A 13,846-nucleotide genomic window follows, 5' to 3' on the forward strand; every position below is an offset into this window, starting at 1 on the left:
CACCAAAGTTAAGTGCTTGAAGGGTCAAAAACCAAGCTTAAAAGCACCTTCCTACCTCCAAAAGGAGAAGCAGCAGTTCCACCATCAGGACCACATGTTGAGTCACAGCAACCACAAACCTGGTTGTTCCCATCAGCAGCAAGCCACCTGCAATACGAAAAATCAGACATGGCACCTTTAATGTATTCGTAAGTGGCATGAACATACCCATTGGCAAAGGAACAGGATTTGTGGAGCGCGTCACTAGGTGCAGAAGCAAGAGTGGCCTTCAGAACACACGTCATGTAGATCTGCAAGAGACACCACGGGTAAGGGGACACAAACCAAAGCAAATGGGAGAGGTCATTCTCCAACACTCATAATACATACAGAAGGACTGGATCCCCCCTGGAACATGAAGGCCTCCAGCTGGAACCGGATTTTGTCTTCCTGGGATCGAGGCATGAAGCGCGAGCTGGAAGCGGTGACCTTGGCATCCACAAGACATCTAAGGAGTAAAAAGTAGTTGTCAGGGACAAAGCGGTTACAAGGAGCAAACTCGAGAACAAGTCAACTCTGCAGCATCTGGTGACATGAACACACCCATGATTCTCAATGAACAAATATCTCGGAAGGGCGTTCACATCAGGTACTTGGGTGGCCACACAGCTGTCCACAAACACACGCAGAGGGACGTGGTTGTATACCTTCACAGATGCCTCAACATTAATAACGTCACCCAGAAAGTAAGAGTTTGAAGGCCTCTCATAGGACCAGTCATCTGCAAGAGGGAAGAACTGCTTAGGCACAGCCTCGTTCAGAAGGCAGAAGGTCTAGAGAAACTGCACAAACCAGTCATGAGCTTCAGGGAGAACACCAAGACTTCTTCACCAGCCTCCGTTGAGGCATAAGGGACCCAAGTTGGCTTCAAGGCACTACTGCTGACATTTTGAAACCTGCAGTTCAAGAAGTGACCAATTAAATGGGCTTCCAGTTCCACCACTGCAAGCAATGCCACAAGTCACAAAAGGTCGCTTACCTTTGATAGTGGCATTGAACTCCAATAACTGCACCACCTGCACGGGTAATCGGAGTGCCAGCAAACGCCTCAGGAGTGTAGGTAAGGGCAAAGGTGTAGACAAGCTCATCCTTGGTCATCTATAGGAGACTGACGTTGTTACCAAGAGGGTTCTCCGAAAAAGAGAACCCATTCCAAAAGGCATCTTAGCAAGTCATGCCATAACACTTGGTTACCCGAGTAAGCAGTTATTAAGAGTCTTTCCCACTATAAGAGAACCGTCCCATGGATGGTTCCCTGAATCTAGAACGTCGATACCAAAACAAGGGCCCCATTTTTAGTAGGGTTCAATAAATCTAGTAACACTTAACAGCTCTTACCATCAAGACACTGTTGCAGTCCTGCAGTTCATTCTCAAAGAAGAGCACCTTAGAGCCTGGGACCAAACCGACAACAGGACATCCTCCCAGAGTCAGACCAGATGGCTGGATCAGTTCACCATTGCTAAACAAGTCCTGCTGTACCTCCACATGAATCCGGTTCTCACCGCATTGAATAGCTACACTACTGGGGGTCACAGGTTGCCTCAAATGGAAATCCACCGCCATCTCACGCGGCACTTCTGGAACAATGGGAAACCTCCAGTCCAGAGGCTTCACTGGACCCTGCAACACCTGCTTCTCCTGAAGACCAAGAGGCTCTTGTGCAAATCCTCTGTAGTCGAGACTCTGAAACAGAGAGGCCTTCTGCAAAGTGTTCCCGAGCACTTGAGAAGAAACAGGCACTCTGGAAGCTGGATATGATTGATGCTTCTTGCTTTTTGGACTTTGACTGGAACTCAAACTTCCAATAGCATTCTTCAGATCAAACACCACAAGCACAACCAGCACTAACAGACATTGCAAAAGACCCATCCTGACAAACGTTAACACAATACCCACCAGTGCTCGTCTTTGCCATTAAGTACAGCTTTGAATTTAAGCGGCTCCTCCCCTTTCAGCTTGATTGATTACCTTTGGACCTCCAAAGGTCTCTGGGCCTGTAATTAACAAATGAGAACGTTCTGGAATGTCACTAGCCAATGGAAGGCTTGATAAGGATCTGAGATTTTCATCTACACTTATTCACAATTTTACAATTAAAGTTTGAAAGTGTGTTTATGATAGACAAAGAATGTCATTAAAAAAGCGCCTGATATGACTCAAATAATAGAGAATATTCATAAAAATCTCTCTCTCTCTTTTTTAAAGAGTTTTTAGTTTATCATTGGAAAAGATTTGGAAAAATGTAGAATTACATCACTTGCTCCCCAGTGAATGGGTGGCATCAAAACGAAAGTCCAAAGAGCTATTATAAATATCAAAATAATCCACAAGTAATTCACATCAATTACGGTCTTGTGAAGGGAAAGGTTGTCTGTTTATAAGAAACAAATCCATCGTTGAGAAATTCAAATGATTGCTTCCGGCCAAAATATGATCTCATAATCCCAACTAAAGGTGCCATAGAATGCATTGATACAATATTTTAAATGAGATCTACATAAAAAGGTACGTGGCTTGGGTATGGGCAAAAATTCTCTGGAACGGTTTTACATGTCCGTTTACAACCCTGGGATTTGTCCCTAGAATTATTTGGAAGGGTCATGAACAATAATGTTGAGCTCTGCTCTGATTGGCTGTTTCACAGCGCAGATCTCTTCTGTCCAGCGTGAACGATGGCGAGATTAGGCATCCAACCTGATATGTTTGAGCCTGTATCAGACGAAGATAAAGATTTGGAAAGAATGTTTAGCGTCCGCGTGAACGAGTCTTGAGAGAGTTGTCAGTGAAGATGTGGACACAGCCTCTGTGTTGCTTTTATACGCGTTTTCTCTCAATAAGAATTGAATCTCGAGATCCAATGAGAATCACCCAGTTGTCAATGAAGAGGGAGGGACTATCGTTAATTAGCTGGAACCTGTAGAATACAAAAAGACCAAAGGGCAATAGCTTCACTTTGTGTTTAGCTGTTGAACAATGGCTGGAAGTTGGTGTTTGGCTCAGATTTTGGTGGTCTGTGCTTTCTGTCATGCTGTCCCACAGTGGAGTCAATCGCTTCAGAATGCTCAAGCTCTGATGATCCAGCAAACTGACCAGCAGTTTCAGCTCCAGAAGCCAGTTCAACAGCTAACTAACCAGCAGTTTCCACCTCAGAAACCAGTTCAACAGCTAACTAACCAGCAGTTTCTGTTTCAGAAGCCAGTTCCACAACAACCTAAGCCGCAGTTTCCGTTTCAGAAGCCAGTTCCACAACAACCTAAGCCGCAGTTTCCGTTTCAGAAGCCAGTTCCACAACAACCTAAGCCGCAGTTTCCGCTTCAGAAGCCAGTTCCACAACAACCTAAGCCGCAGTTTCCGCTTCAGAAGCCAGTTCCACAACAACCTAAGCCGCAGTTCCCTCTTCAGAAGCCAGTTCCACAACAACCTAAGCCGCAGTTTCCGCTTCAGAAGCCAGTTCAACTTGATAAATGTGCTGTAGCTGATTCTGAGCAGATCCAATGCGGTCTACCTGGGATCAGTGGTGCTGCGTGTGAAGCTATCAACTGCTGCTTTAACGGACAGCAGTGTTTCTATGGGAGGGCAGGTAAGCGTTCTCCATCTTATTCTGTTCGTGTTAAACCGTTTCTCTGAATTTAACCTGCTCTTGTTCTAGTGACTGTCCAGTGTATTAGGGATGGTCAGTTTGTGGTAGTGGTGTCTCGAGACGTTACCTTGCCTCGACTGAGTCTGGATTCGGTTCAACTACTGGGTGGAAACGACCCACCTTGTGCTCCTGTGGGGTCTACACCTTCCTTTGCTATATACCAGTTCCCTGTGACCGCATGTGGCACGAGCGTGATGGTTAGCAGCTGCTACTGGTTTTATTCTGCATCGCTTGGACTGGATGCTGACACCGTTTCTATTGACAGGAGGACGATGGATATGTGGTGTATGAAAACCGAATGACCTCATCGTATGAAGTGGGGATTGGACCATATGGTTCCATCACAAGGGACAGTCATTTTGAGTAGGTGATCCATGACTTGGTGTGACCACTAATCCCTGATAAATGCTACAAGCTCGCTGTGTGTCGTCCAGGTTTCTCTTCCAGTGTAGATATTCGGGAACTTCTGTGGAAGCTCTGGTTGTGGAGGTCAACTCCGTTCCTCCACCTCCACCAGTAGCCGCTCCTGGACCTCTCAGGGTGGAGCTCAGACTGGCCAATGGCCAATGTGTCACCAAAGGCTGTGCTGAAGGTAAGGTCTTGTCCTGTGTCTGCCTAAAGCCTTTCAAACTGGAGTCCGGTTAAACCCCAGTGTTGTTCCTCAGGGGATGAGGCCTACACGTCCTACTACAGTGACGCTGATTATCCCATCACAAAAGTCCTGCGAGAGCCTGTGTATGTTGAGGTGCACATTATGGAGAGGACTGACCCCAACATTGTCCTGATGCTGGGACGTTGTTGGACTACTTCAACCCCCAGTCCACTCAGTCTCCCCCAGTGGGACCTTCTGATCGACGGGTGAGTGTACAGCCAATCTTCATCCTTTTAGTCTGCTGGGAGACCCTTTCTAACCTTCTCCTTTGTCTTCAGATGCCCTTACCAGGACGACCGCTATCTGACCACACTGGTTCCAGTGACTGGATCGTCTGGTCTTCAGTTCCCAACCCACTACAAGCGCTTTGTTGTGAAGATGTTCACATTTGTAGATCCAGCCTCACTGGCTGCTCTGCAGGAAACCGTATGCCCCCCTTTACTTGAACATTTGTGTATTTACTACTTGTGGATTCTATGACTTGAGCCTCTTTCTTCCCTGTCAGGTCTTCATCCACTGCAGTACAGAGGTGTGCCATCCATCATCTGGCTCTTGTGAGCAAAGCTGCACCAGGAAACGTGAGTTCTTGCTTTCTCTCGACAAGAGGAACTGAGCATTTTAGAAGTGCGTTCTCACTTCTAACACTTCTCTTTCAGGAAGAGACACCCGTATCAAGGCTGTCTCTGGGGAGCAGACTGTGGTTTCTAGTGGAGAAGTTACTCTGGTCATGTAAATCTAGTGTTTTTAATAAACCCTGCAGAACCCCGAGGTATCTCTTTGTCTATTGTTTTGGTTCGACAGAATCCGGGATTACGTGCCTCTTCCCAGTTGTTTTTTCCTCGCACCATTAAACCAAGGCATTCCTTTCTCCATCCTCCAGTTGTTAACCTGGGGCAGCACAAGGTTCCCCTATTTTAATTTGTCTTCCAAACGGTAGTTTGGCTCCCGATATTCACAATATAAAGTTATGTGGATTACTTGCGGCTTTTGTTTTAAATCCAGCTCAAGTTTTAAATGGAAATCAATTCTCGACTGTCTTGAAGCAAACACGAAACCGTGTCAATTGTCCTCAACTCAAAGTAATGCTATTAAAGGGATCCTCCTCCCCAAAATGAAAATGGTGTCACTAATCACTTACCCCCGTGTCGTTCCAAACCTGTAGAAACTTCATTCGTCTTTGGAACACAATTGAACCCCTTACTTGTCACCCCCCCATTTTCAGCATGGAGACACGAATGACATGCCCAAAATTAAAAGGTTGCTGCTAAGGAGTCTTTCTTACTAGATACATAATCAACATCGGTTCACACAGCTGACACCTCAAAGTTTACTGTTCAGGAATCAGAATTACTTAGACGGTTATAATAGAGATGTATGTAAGCTCAAACATGTCAGTAAAAATATTAAAAACCTATTTAAAAGTGATGTAGGATATGATTTTAGATACATAATGAAGCTAAAGCCACAAGTCTACTAATACTTCATTTTGACATTTCAGAATATAATCTCACAAAGTGTGAATTTTATGTGGGGATCTACATAGGCAGGCACACAACCTAGTTGCATCACGTTCACACCCAGGATCACATGATGTTTTGAAAAGTCACATGACCAATTAGGAAGTGATAAGTGTCTGCTGGTTGCAAGGCAGATTCTCTTTGTGTTGGTGCTGGACACTGTTGTGCGTGTTGGGCTTCCTTTTCAGTGTAGGGTAATTTCTAGAAGTGTGTGTCTACTCTTCATGGAGGACACAGGCTTCTGCATGGAGTTTTAAAATGTGTTGTGATCACCTCATTGTGACCTGAGTTGCTGGGCTGCATCGCAACGGAATGTTCACCTTTGTCTTCATATGTCAATGAGCTGTGGGACAGTTGAGCATACTGAAAAGGACCAGGCCAGCCACTGTTTTCTTGTGATTAATGTGCATTTTTTTATTGTTTTGTTGGTTTGTTTGTGTGATGTGATTTTGCTTCTGGGCCTACCACCCATGTGCCCTACTGGTAGTAGCATTGTTCCTTAAACTGGTGTTATCCGTGCTGGTGGGTCTCCTCCCTAACTATGTCTTTTGCTTAGGCTATCCCTGTACAAGGCCGGATCCACACTGATGCTTTGCCCCTTCTTGCCAAGGGACCACATTGTTAGAGACATTGGTTTGGGGTGTCTTTATAACCATAACACGGTGTGAGATTTCTTTGTCGTGGTATCTGAAGATCTTGAATGAGTGGTGCTTGCTGTGTTGCATGCTTCTTCTGGTGCTGGGTTGCTGTCTCCTGTTTCTTTTTGTCTCACCAGGGTCCACCTGAGCAGGGGTTTCGCATTGGCTGATCCGACCTTCCTAGACTGAGGAGAATCCACCAATTGTATAGCAGTATTTAAGAGCCATTTTAATAACTTTTCCACACTTTTTGTATTAAATTGTAATAAATTTGAAATACATTTATATACCTGCCTCTTGTCAACTGTCCCTTTGCGGGGAAAATATAGAGTTAGCTACACTACATTAAGGGAAGACTTGTGGGTCCTCCTGCCCATCATCAGGGGGTGGCGTAGTCAAACCATAAAGATTTACTCCTTGACGGGTACCACATTTATGAAACCTTTTCTAAGACCGTGTCATGTGTGTTTTTAGAGAAGGCTAGTAAAATTGATTTATGACTCCTGGAATGCAATTATCTCTTGTTTGGACCGGCAAAACTGCCCCATTCATGATTCTATTGTTGTTACAAAACGAGCCTTTCACACATGGGCCAGGTATGACACAAAATCCTGATTCTTCATTTATCATTATTCCAGTATACATTTACCCCACTATTATCAAAAGCCTTACTATAAAATTACAACAAAACATTTTCTTACAACCTTTGACAAAATGATTACAAAATGCATTATGAAGAAGAACTGCACCTGCTATGTAGCTGCATTAGAGCTAACGTTAGCATCAAGCTACATAAGACTATTCATGAAAATTAACCGATTGTTTGTAATAACCTCCTTTTGCGATCACATGTGGAATTTTACTGCTGTAAAAATATGCTATTTATAGCCTTTTACGTCGCTGCACAAGTTAGCATTTCAGATGTACATTTATGTTATAAAAACGCCCAAAATCACATACCATTAACTAACGTAATCGTGTGTTAATTATTTGGATGTTTCATGGGTACAGAGGTTTCTCTGTGTTGTTGTGGTCAGATATCAACACAGATGTGTACAGGAAATGCATCATGGGTAGGATGGGGCGGGATATGATGCACAGTTATGATGGACAAGACACGGGCGAATCCGGTCTCTGTCAGCAGAGAGGTTTGACGTGCTGTGAAAGTAAAACAATAATCTGGGGCCGGTGACTATCCTTGACAGCAAAGGGGTTAAAGATATTTTGGATGAAAACCGGGAGGCCTGTGACCATCCCATATACTGCCAAGGTCCAGAAAACCACCATCGGAATTACCCATCTGCCATCAGTGGATGAACCGTAACGTTAGGAAGCGAGGAGAACATATGCTTGTGGCGCGGCTGACACAGAAGAACGTACACAGTCTGACTACTCCGAGGATGCTTTTCTGGACCTTGACAGTGCATTTTACTTGGCAGCCTGTGGGCCAAATCACAAGCCTCCTGGTTTTCATCCAAAATAAGTGGGGTTCCGAAGATGAACGAAGCTCTTATGGGTTCGGAACGACTTGGGGGCAAGTGATGACGATCTTCATTTTGGGGTGGAGTATCCCTTTAGTATTGAAACCGCCCAAGATGTTGCACAAGTGACAAACCAAAAAAGGTCATTCACTGGGAGTCAATTCGTCAATGATTTTTCAGAATTCTAACTGACCTGCTACTGCACAAAAAACCCCTTACGTCAGTACAGGTTCGGCACACCAAATACTAAACTTAAGCGATGCCTGCCGTTTTCCTAAAATGTAAAGCCTATAAATAACCCATCTGAAGGTGGAAAACGTGGTGCCAGTGTTGATACTGGGAGTGCGCTTCTATTGTACATGGATTTAAAAAGCATGAGAGATGTCAACAAAGAGCATTAGGAAACAAATTTAACTGATCAAACCTATTTGGGGGATGCAAGGGGGAAATTAAACTGCTCATTTGAAGTTACCAACACGAAGAAAATCAAGTTCACTGCATAAGATGCACGCAAAAATCTGCAGTGCTTCAAGGAAGTGGACGTTCACGCAGAACTCTTTTGGCACAAGTGCCAATTAACAGAATTCCCTTTACAGCATCATGGGCAATGTATTCCACCTTTACAGTACTCCTAAAAAAGGGAGCTCACAGCAGGTCCCTTTAAAAGGTTTATTAACTTCCATAACGAGAAAAGGGAGCCTTTCCTTCTGGCAAGAGAATAGGTACAGTAGGACTACCCACTTCCTCGCACAAAATCAATTGGTTGAACTAGACAAGAAAAACAGAAACGAGAATAAGTTTGCTCCCCCACATTTATTGAAGACCAGCTAAAGTCTTCTTGTGCTCTTGAACCACTACAGGACCGAGCGAGGCCTTCCCTTCCCACCGAAGGCCTAGAAAAAGCAGACACCAAAGTTAAGTGCTTGAAGGGTCAAAAACCAAGCTTAAAAGCACCTTCCTACCTCCAAAAGGAGAAGCAGCAGTTCCACCATCAGGACCACATGTTGAGTCACAGCAACCACAAACCTGGTTGTTCCCATCAGCAGCAAGCCACCTGCAATACGAAAAATCAGACATGGCACCTTTAATGTATTCGTAAGTGGCATGAACATACCCATTGGCAAAGGAACAGGATTTGTGGAGCGCGTCACTAGGTGCAGAAGCAAGAGTGGCCTTCAGAACACACGTCATGTAGATCTGCAAGAGACACCACGGGTAAGGGGACACAAACCAAAGCAAATGGGAGAGGTCATTCTCCAACACTCATAATACATACAGAAGGACTGGATCCCCCCTGGAACATGAAGGCCTCCAGCTGGAACCGGATTTTGTCTTCCTGGGATCGAGGCATGAAGCGCGAGCTGGAAGCGGTGACCTTGGCATCCACAAGACATCTAAGGAGTAAAAAGTAGTTGTCAGGGACAAAGCGGTTACAAGGAGCAAACTCGAGAACAAGTCAACTCTGCAGCATCTGGTGACATGAACACACCCATGATTCTCAATGAACAAATATCTCGGAAGGGCGTTCACATCAGGTACTTGGGTGGCCACACAGCTGTCCACAAACACACGCAGAGGGACGTGGTTGTATACCTTCACAGATGCCTCAACATTAATAACGTCACCCAGAAAGTAAGAGTTTGAAGGCCTCTCATAGGACCAGTCATCTGCAAGAGGGAAGAACTGCTTAGGCACAGCCTCGTTCAGAAGGCAGAAGGTCTAGAGAAACTGCACAAACCAGTCATGAGCTTCAGGGAGAACACCAAGACTTCTTCACCAGCCTCCGTTGAGGCATAAGGGACCCAAGTTGGCTTCAAGGCACTACTGCTGACATTTTGAAACCTGCAGTTCAAGAAGTGACCAATTAAATGGGCTTCCAGTTCCACCACTGCAAGCAATGCCACAAGTCACAAAAGGTCGCTTACCTTTGATAGTGGCATTGAACTCCAATAACTGCACCACCTGCACGGGTAATCGGAGTGCCAGCAAACGCCTCAGGAGTGTAGGTAAGGGCAAAGGTGTAGACAAGCTCATCCTTGGTCATCTATAGGAGACTGACGTTGTTACCAAGAGGGTTCTCCGAAAAAGAGAACCCATTCCAAAAGGCATCTTAGCAAGTCATGCCATAACACTTGGTTACCCGAGTAAGCAGTTATTAAGAGTCTTTCCCACTATAAGAGAACCGTCCCATGGATGGTTCCCTGAATCTAGAACGTCGATACCAAAACAAGGGCCCCATTTTTAGTAGGGTTCAATAAATCTAGTAACACTTAACAGCTCTTACCATCAAGACACTGTTGCAGTCCTGCAGTTCATTCTCAAAGAAGAGCACCTTAGAGCCTGGGACCAAACCGACAACAGGACATCCTCCCAGAGTCAGACCAGATGGCTGGATCAGTTCACCATTGCTAAACAAGTCCTGCTGTACCTCCACATGAATCCGGTTCTCACCGCATTGAATAGCTACACTACTGGGGGTCACAGGTTGCCTCAAATGGAAATCCACCGCCATCTCACGCGGCACTTCTGGAACAATGGGAAACCTCCAGTCCAGAGGCTTCACTGGACCCTGCAACACCTGCTTCTCCTGAAGACCAAGAGGCTCTTGTGCAAATCCTCTGTAGTCGAGACTCTGAAACAGAGAGGCCTTCTGCAAAGTGTTCCCGAGCACTTGAGAAGAAACAGGCACTCTGGAAGCTGGATATGATTGATGCTTCTTGCTTTTTGGACTTTGACTGGAACTCAAACTTCCAATAGCATTCTTCAGATCAAACACCACAAGCACAACCAGCACTAACAGACATTGCAAAAGACCCATCCTGACAAACGTTAACACAATACCCACCAGTGCTCGTCTTTGCCATTAAGTACAGCTTTGAATTTAAGCGGCTCCTCCCCTTTCAGCTTGATTGATTACCTTTGGACCTCCAAAGGTCTCTGGGCCTGTAATTAACAAATGAGAACGTTCTGGAATGTCACTAGCCAATGGAAGGCTTGATAAGGATCTGAGATTTTCATCTACACTTATTCACAATTTTACAATTAAAGTTTGAAAGTGTGTTTATGATAGACAAAGAATGTCATTAAAAAAGCGCCTGATATGACTCAAATAATAGAGAATATTCATAAAAATCTCTCTCTCTCTTTTTTAAAGAGTTTTTAGTTTATCATTGGAAAAGATTTGGAAAAATGTAGAATTACATCACTTGCTCCCCAGTGAATGGGTGGCATCAAAACGAAAGTCCAAAGAGCTATTATAAATATCAAAATAATCCACAAGTAATTCACATCAATTACGGTCTTGTGAAGGGAAAGGTTGTCTGTTTATAAGAAACAAATCCATCGTTGAGAAATTCAAATGATTGCTTCCGGCCAAAATATGATCTCATAATCCCAACTAAAGGTGCCATAGAATGCATTGATACAATATTTTAAATGAGATCTACATAAAAAGGTACGTGGCTTGGGTATGGGCAAAAATTCTCTGGAACGGTTTTACATGTCCGTTTACAACCCTGGGATTTGTCCCTAGAATTATTTGGAAGGGTCATGAACAATAATGTTGAGCTCTGCTCTGATTGGCTGTTTCACAGCGCAGATCTCTTCTGTCCAGCGTGAACGATGGCGAGATTAGGCATCCAACCTGATATGTTTGAGCCTGTATCAGACGAAGATAAAGATTTGGAAAGAATGTTTAGCGTCCGCGTGAACGAGTCTTGAGAGAGTTGTCAGTGAAGATGTGGACACAGCCTCTGTGTTGCTTTTATACGCGTTTTCTCTCAATAAGAATTGAATCTCGAGATCCAATGAGAATCACCCAGTTGTCAATGAAGAGGGAGGGACTATCGTTAATTAGCTGGAACCTGTAGAATACAAAAAGACCAAAGGGCAATAGCTTCACTTTGTGTTTAGCTGTTGAACAATGGCTGGAAGTTGGTGTTTGGCTCAGATTTTGGTGGTCTGTGCTTTCTGTCATGCTGTCCCACAGTGGAGTCAATCGCTTCAGAATGCTCAAGCTCTGATGATCCAGCAAACTGACCAGCAGTTTCAGCTCCAGAAGCCAGTTCAACAGCTAACTAACCAGCAGTTTCCACCTCAGAAACCAGTTCAACAGCTAACTAACCAGCAGTTTCTGTTTCAGAAGCCAGTTCCACAACAACCTAAGCCGCAGTTTCCGTTTCAGAAGCCAGTTCCACAACAACCTAAGCCGCAGTTTCCGTTTCAGAAGCCAGTTCCACAACAACCTAAGCCGCAGTTTCCGCTTCAGAAGCCAGTTCCACAACAACCTAAGCCGCAGTTTCCGCTTCAGAAGCCAGTTCCACAACAACCTAAGCCGCAGTTCCCTCTTCAGAAGCCAGTTCCACAACAACCTAAGCCGCAGTTTCCGCTTCAGAAGCCAGTTCAACTTGATAAATGTGCTGTAGCTGATTCTGAGCAGATCCAATGCGGTCTACCTGGGATCAGTGGTGCTGCGTGTGAAGCTATCAACTGCTGCTTTAACGGACAGCAGTGTTTCTATGGGAGGGCAGGTAAGCGTTCTCCATCTTATTCTGTTCGTGTTAAACCGTTTCTCTGAATTTAACCTGCTCTTGTTCTAGTGACTGTCCAGTGTATTAGGGATGGTCAGTTTGTGGTAGTGGTGTCTCGAGACGTTACCTTGCCTCGACTGAGTCTGGATTCGGTTCAACTACTGGGTGGAAACGACCCACCTTGTGCTCCTGTGGGGTCTACACCTTCCTTTGCTATATACCAGTTCCCTGTGACCGCATGTGGCACGAGCGTGATGGTTAGCAGCTGCTACTGGTTTTATTCTGCATCGCTTGGACTGGATGCTGACACCGTTTCTATTGACAGGAGGACGATGGATATGTGGTGTATGAAAACCGAATGACCTCATCGTATGAAGTGGGGATTGGACCATATGGTTCCATCACAAGGGACAGTCATTTTGAGTAGGTGATCCATGACTTGGTGTGACCACTAATCCCTGATAAATGCTACAAGCTCGCTGTGTGTCGTCCAGGTTTCTCTTCCAGTGTAGATATTCGGGAACTTCTGTGGAAGCTCTGGTTGTGGAGGTCAACTCCGTTCCTCCACCTCCACCAGTAGCCGCTCCTGGACCTCTCAGGGTGGAGCTCAGACTGGCCAATGGCCAATGTGTCACCAAAGGCTGTGCTGAAGGTAAGGTCTTGTCCTGTGTCTGCCTAAAGCCTTTCAAACTGGAGTCCGGTTAAACCCCAGTGTTGTTCCTCAGGGGATGAGGCCTACACGTCCTACTACAGTGACGCTGATTATCCCATCACAAAAGTCCTGCGAGAGCCTGTGTATGTTGAGGTGCACATTATGGAGAGGACTGACCCCAACATTGTCCTGATGCTGGGACGTTGTTGGACTACTTCAACCCCCAGTCCACTCAGTCTCCCCCAGTGGGACCTTCTGATCGACGGGTGAGTGTACAGCCAATCTTCATCCTTTTAGTCTGCTGGGAGACCCTTTCTAACCTTCTCCTTTGTCTTCAGATGCCCTTACCAGGACGACCGCTATCTGACCACACTGGTTCCAGTGACTGGATCGTCTGGTCTTCAGTTCCCAACCCACTACAAGCGCTTTGTTGTGAAGATGTTCACATTTGTAGATCCAGCCTCACTGGCTGCTCTGCAGGAAACCGTATGCCCCCCTTTACTTGAACATTTGTGTATTTACTACTTGTGGATTCTATGACTTGAGCCTCTTTCTTCCCTGTCAGGTCTTCATCCACTGCAGTACAGAGGTGTGCCATCCATCATCTGGCTCTTGTGAGCAAAGCTGCACCAGGAAACGTGAGTTCTTGCTTTCTCTCGACAAGAGGAACTGAGCATTTTAGAAGTGCGTTCTCA

General features: G+C 45.2%; 4 protein-coding genes and 1 long non-coding RNA gene across 32 annotated transcripts in view; 2 read left to right on the forward strand and 3 right to left on the reverse strand.

Moving 5' to 3' along the window:
* Positions 1 to 1,942, reverse strand: part of LOC127979598 (zona pellucida sperm-binding protein 3-like) — a 2,055-nt gene extending 113 nt beyond the window's left edge. The window contains exons 1-7 of the mRNA XM_052585178.1: positions 1,378 to 1,942; positions 1,019 to 1,137; positions 832 to 935; positions 583 to 760; positions 370 to 487; positions 208 to 290; positions 56 to 147 (exon numbers count right to left, since the gene is read on the reverse strand). Coding sequence (XP_052441138.1) covers positions 56 to 147; positions 208 to 290; positions 370 to 487; positions 583 to 760; positions 832 to 935; positions 1,019 to 1,137; positions 1,378 to 1,911 — 1,228 coding nt within the window. The 5' untranslated portion in view covers positions 1,912 to 1,942. The remainder of the gene's footprint in view (positions 1 to 55; positions 148 to 207; positions 291 to 369; positions 488 to 582; positions 761 to 831; positions 936 to 1,018; positions 1,138 to 1,377) is intronic.
* LOC127979600 (uncharacterized) overlaps positions 1 to 12,405 on the reverse strand; it is an 18,241-nt gene extending 5,836 nt beyond the window's left edge. For 2 of the 9 annotated variants that reach the window (XR_008158811.1, XR_008158812.1), the window contains exons 1-2: positions 12,215 to 12,363; positions 3,254 to 3,421 (exon numbers count right to left, since the gene is read on the reverse strand). This is a non-coding gene — a long non-coding RNA (uncharacterized LOC127979600). Of the gene's footprint in view, positions 1 to 3,253; positions 3,422 to 3,463; positions 3,613 to 12,130 lie in introns of those variants that run through there. The other 7 variants (XR_008158819.1, XR_008158818.1, XR_008158817.1 and 4 more) reach the window with 7 other exon arrangements.
* On the forward strand, positions 2,977 to 5,102 carry LOC127979594 (zona pellucida sperm-binding protein 4-like). 14 transcript variants are annotated; one of them, XM_052585162.1, is made up of 10 exons: positions 2,977 to 3,253; positions 3,338 to 3,421; positions 3,464 to 3,622; positions 3,692 to 3,879; positions 3,948 to 4,045; positions 4,117 to 4,274; positions 4,348 to 4,540; positions 4,613 to 4,760; positions 4,840 to 4,912; positions 4,991 to 5,102. In XM_052585162.1, exons 1-10 carry the CDS (start codon positions 3,016 to 3,018, stop codon positions 5,065 to 5,067), a joined length of 1,416 nt encoding a protein of 471 aa, XP_052441122.1. In that variant the 5' UTR covers positions 2,977 to 3,015; the 3' UTR covers positions 5,068 to 5,102. The 14 variants fall into 14 exon arrangements, with proteins under 14 accessions (XP_052441122.1, XP_052441120.1, XP_052441124.1 ...); XM_052585160.1 differs by having other exon boundaries at positions 2,978 to 3,295; positions 3,380 to 3,421; XM_052585164.1 differs by having other exon boundaries at positions 2,978 to 3,253; positions 3,338 to 3,379.
* Positions 8,765 to 10,820, reverse strand: LOC127979599 (zona pellucida sperm-binding protein 3-like). Its single transcript, XM_052585179.1, has 8 exons — positions 10,255 to 10,820; positions 9,896 to 10,014; positions 9,709 to 9,812; positions 9,460 to 9,637; positions 9,247 to 9,364; positions 9,085 to 9,167; positions 8,933 to 9,024; positions 8,765 to 8,863 (listed from the first exon to the last, which is right to left on the reverse strand). The coding sequence occupies exons 1-8, from the start codon at positions 10,786 to 10,788 to the stop codon at positions 8,784 to 8,786; spliced, it is 1,308 nt and encodes a 435-aa protein (XP_052441139.1). The 5' UTR covers positions 10,789 to 10,820; the 3' UTR covers positions 8,765 to 8,783.
* On the forward strand, positions 11,855 to 13,840 carry LOC127979595 (zona pellucida sperm-binding protein 4-like). Of its 7 annotated transcripts, none has more exons than XM_052585174.1 (8): positions 11,855 to 12,130; positions 12,341 to 12,499; positions 12,569 to 12,756; positions 12,825 to 12,922; positions 12,994 to 13,151; positions 13,225 to 13,417; positions 13,490 to 13,637; positions 13,717 to 13,840. In XM_052585174.1, exons 1-8 carry the CDS (start codon positions 11,893 to 11,895, stop codon positions 13,822 to 13,824), a joined length of 1,290 nt encoding a protein of 429 aa, XP_052441134.1. In that variant the 5' UTR covers positions 11,855 to 11,892; the 3' UTR covers positions 13,825 to 13,840. The 7 variants fall into 7 exon arrangements, with proteins under 7 accessions (XP_052441134.1, XP_052441131.1, XP_052441133.1 ...); XM_052585171.1 differs by having other exon boundaries at positions 11,856 to 12,130; positions 12,215 to 12,499; XM_052585173.1 differs by having other exon boundaries at positions 11,856 to 12,130; positions 12,257 to 12,499.
* The last annotated feature ends 6 nt before the right edge of the window (positions 13,841 to 13,846 follow it).

The sequence above is a fragment of the Carassius gibelio genome, chromosome B19 (genome assembly GCF_023724105.1).
Source record: "Carassius gibelio isolate Cgi1373 ecotype wild population from Czech Republic chromosome B19, carGib1.2-hapl.c, whole genome shotgun sequence".
Lineage (NCBI taxonomy): Eukaryota > Metazoa > Chordata > Actinopteri > Cypriniformes > Cyprinidae > Carassius > Carassius gibelio.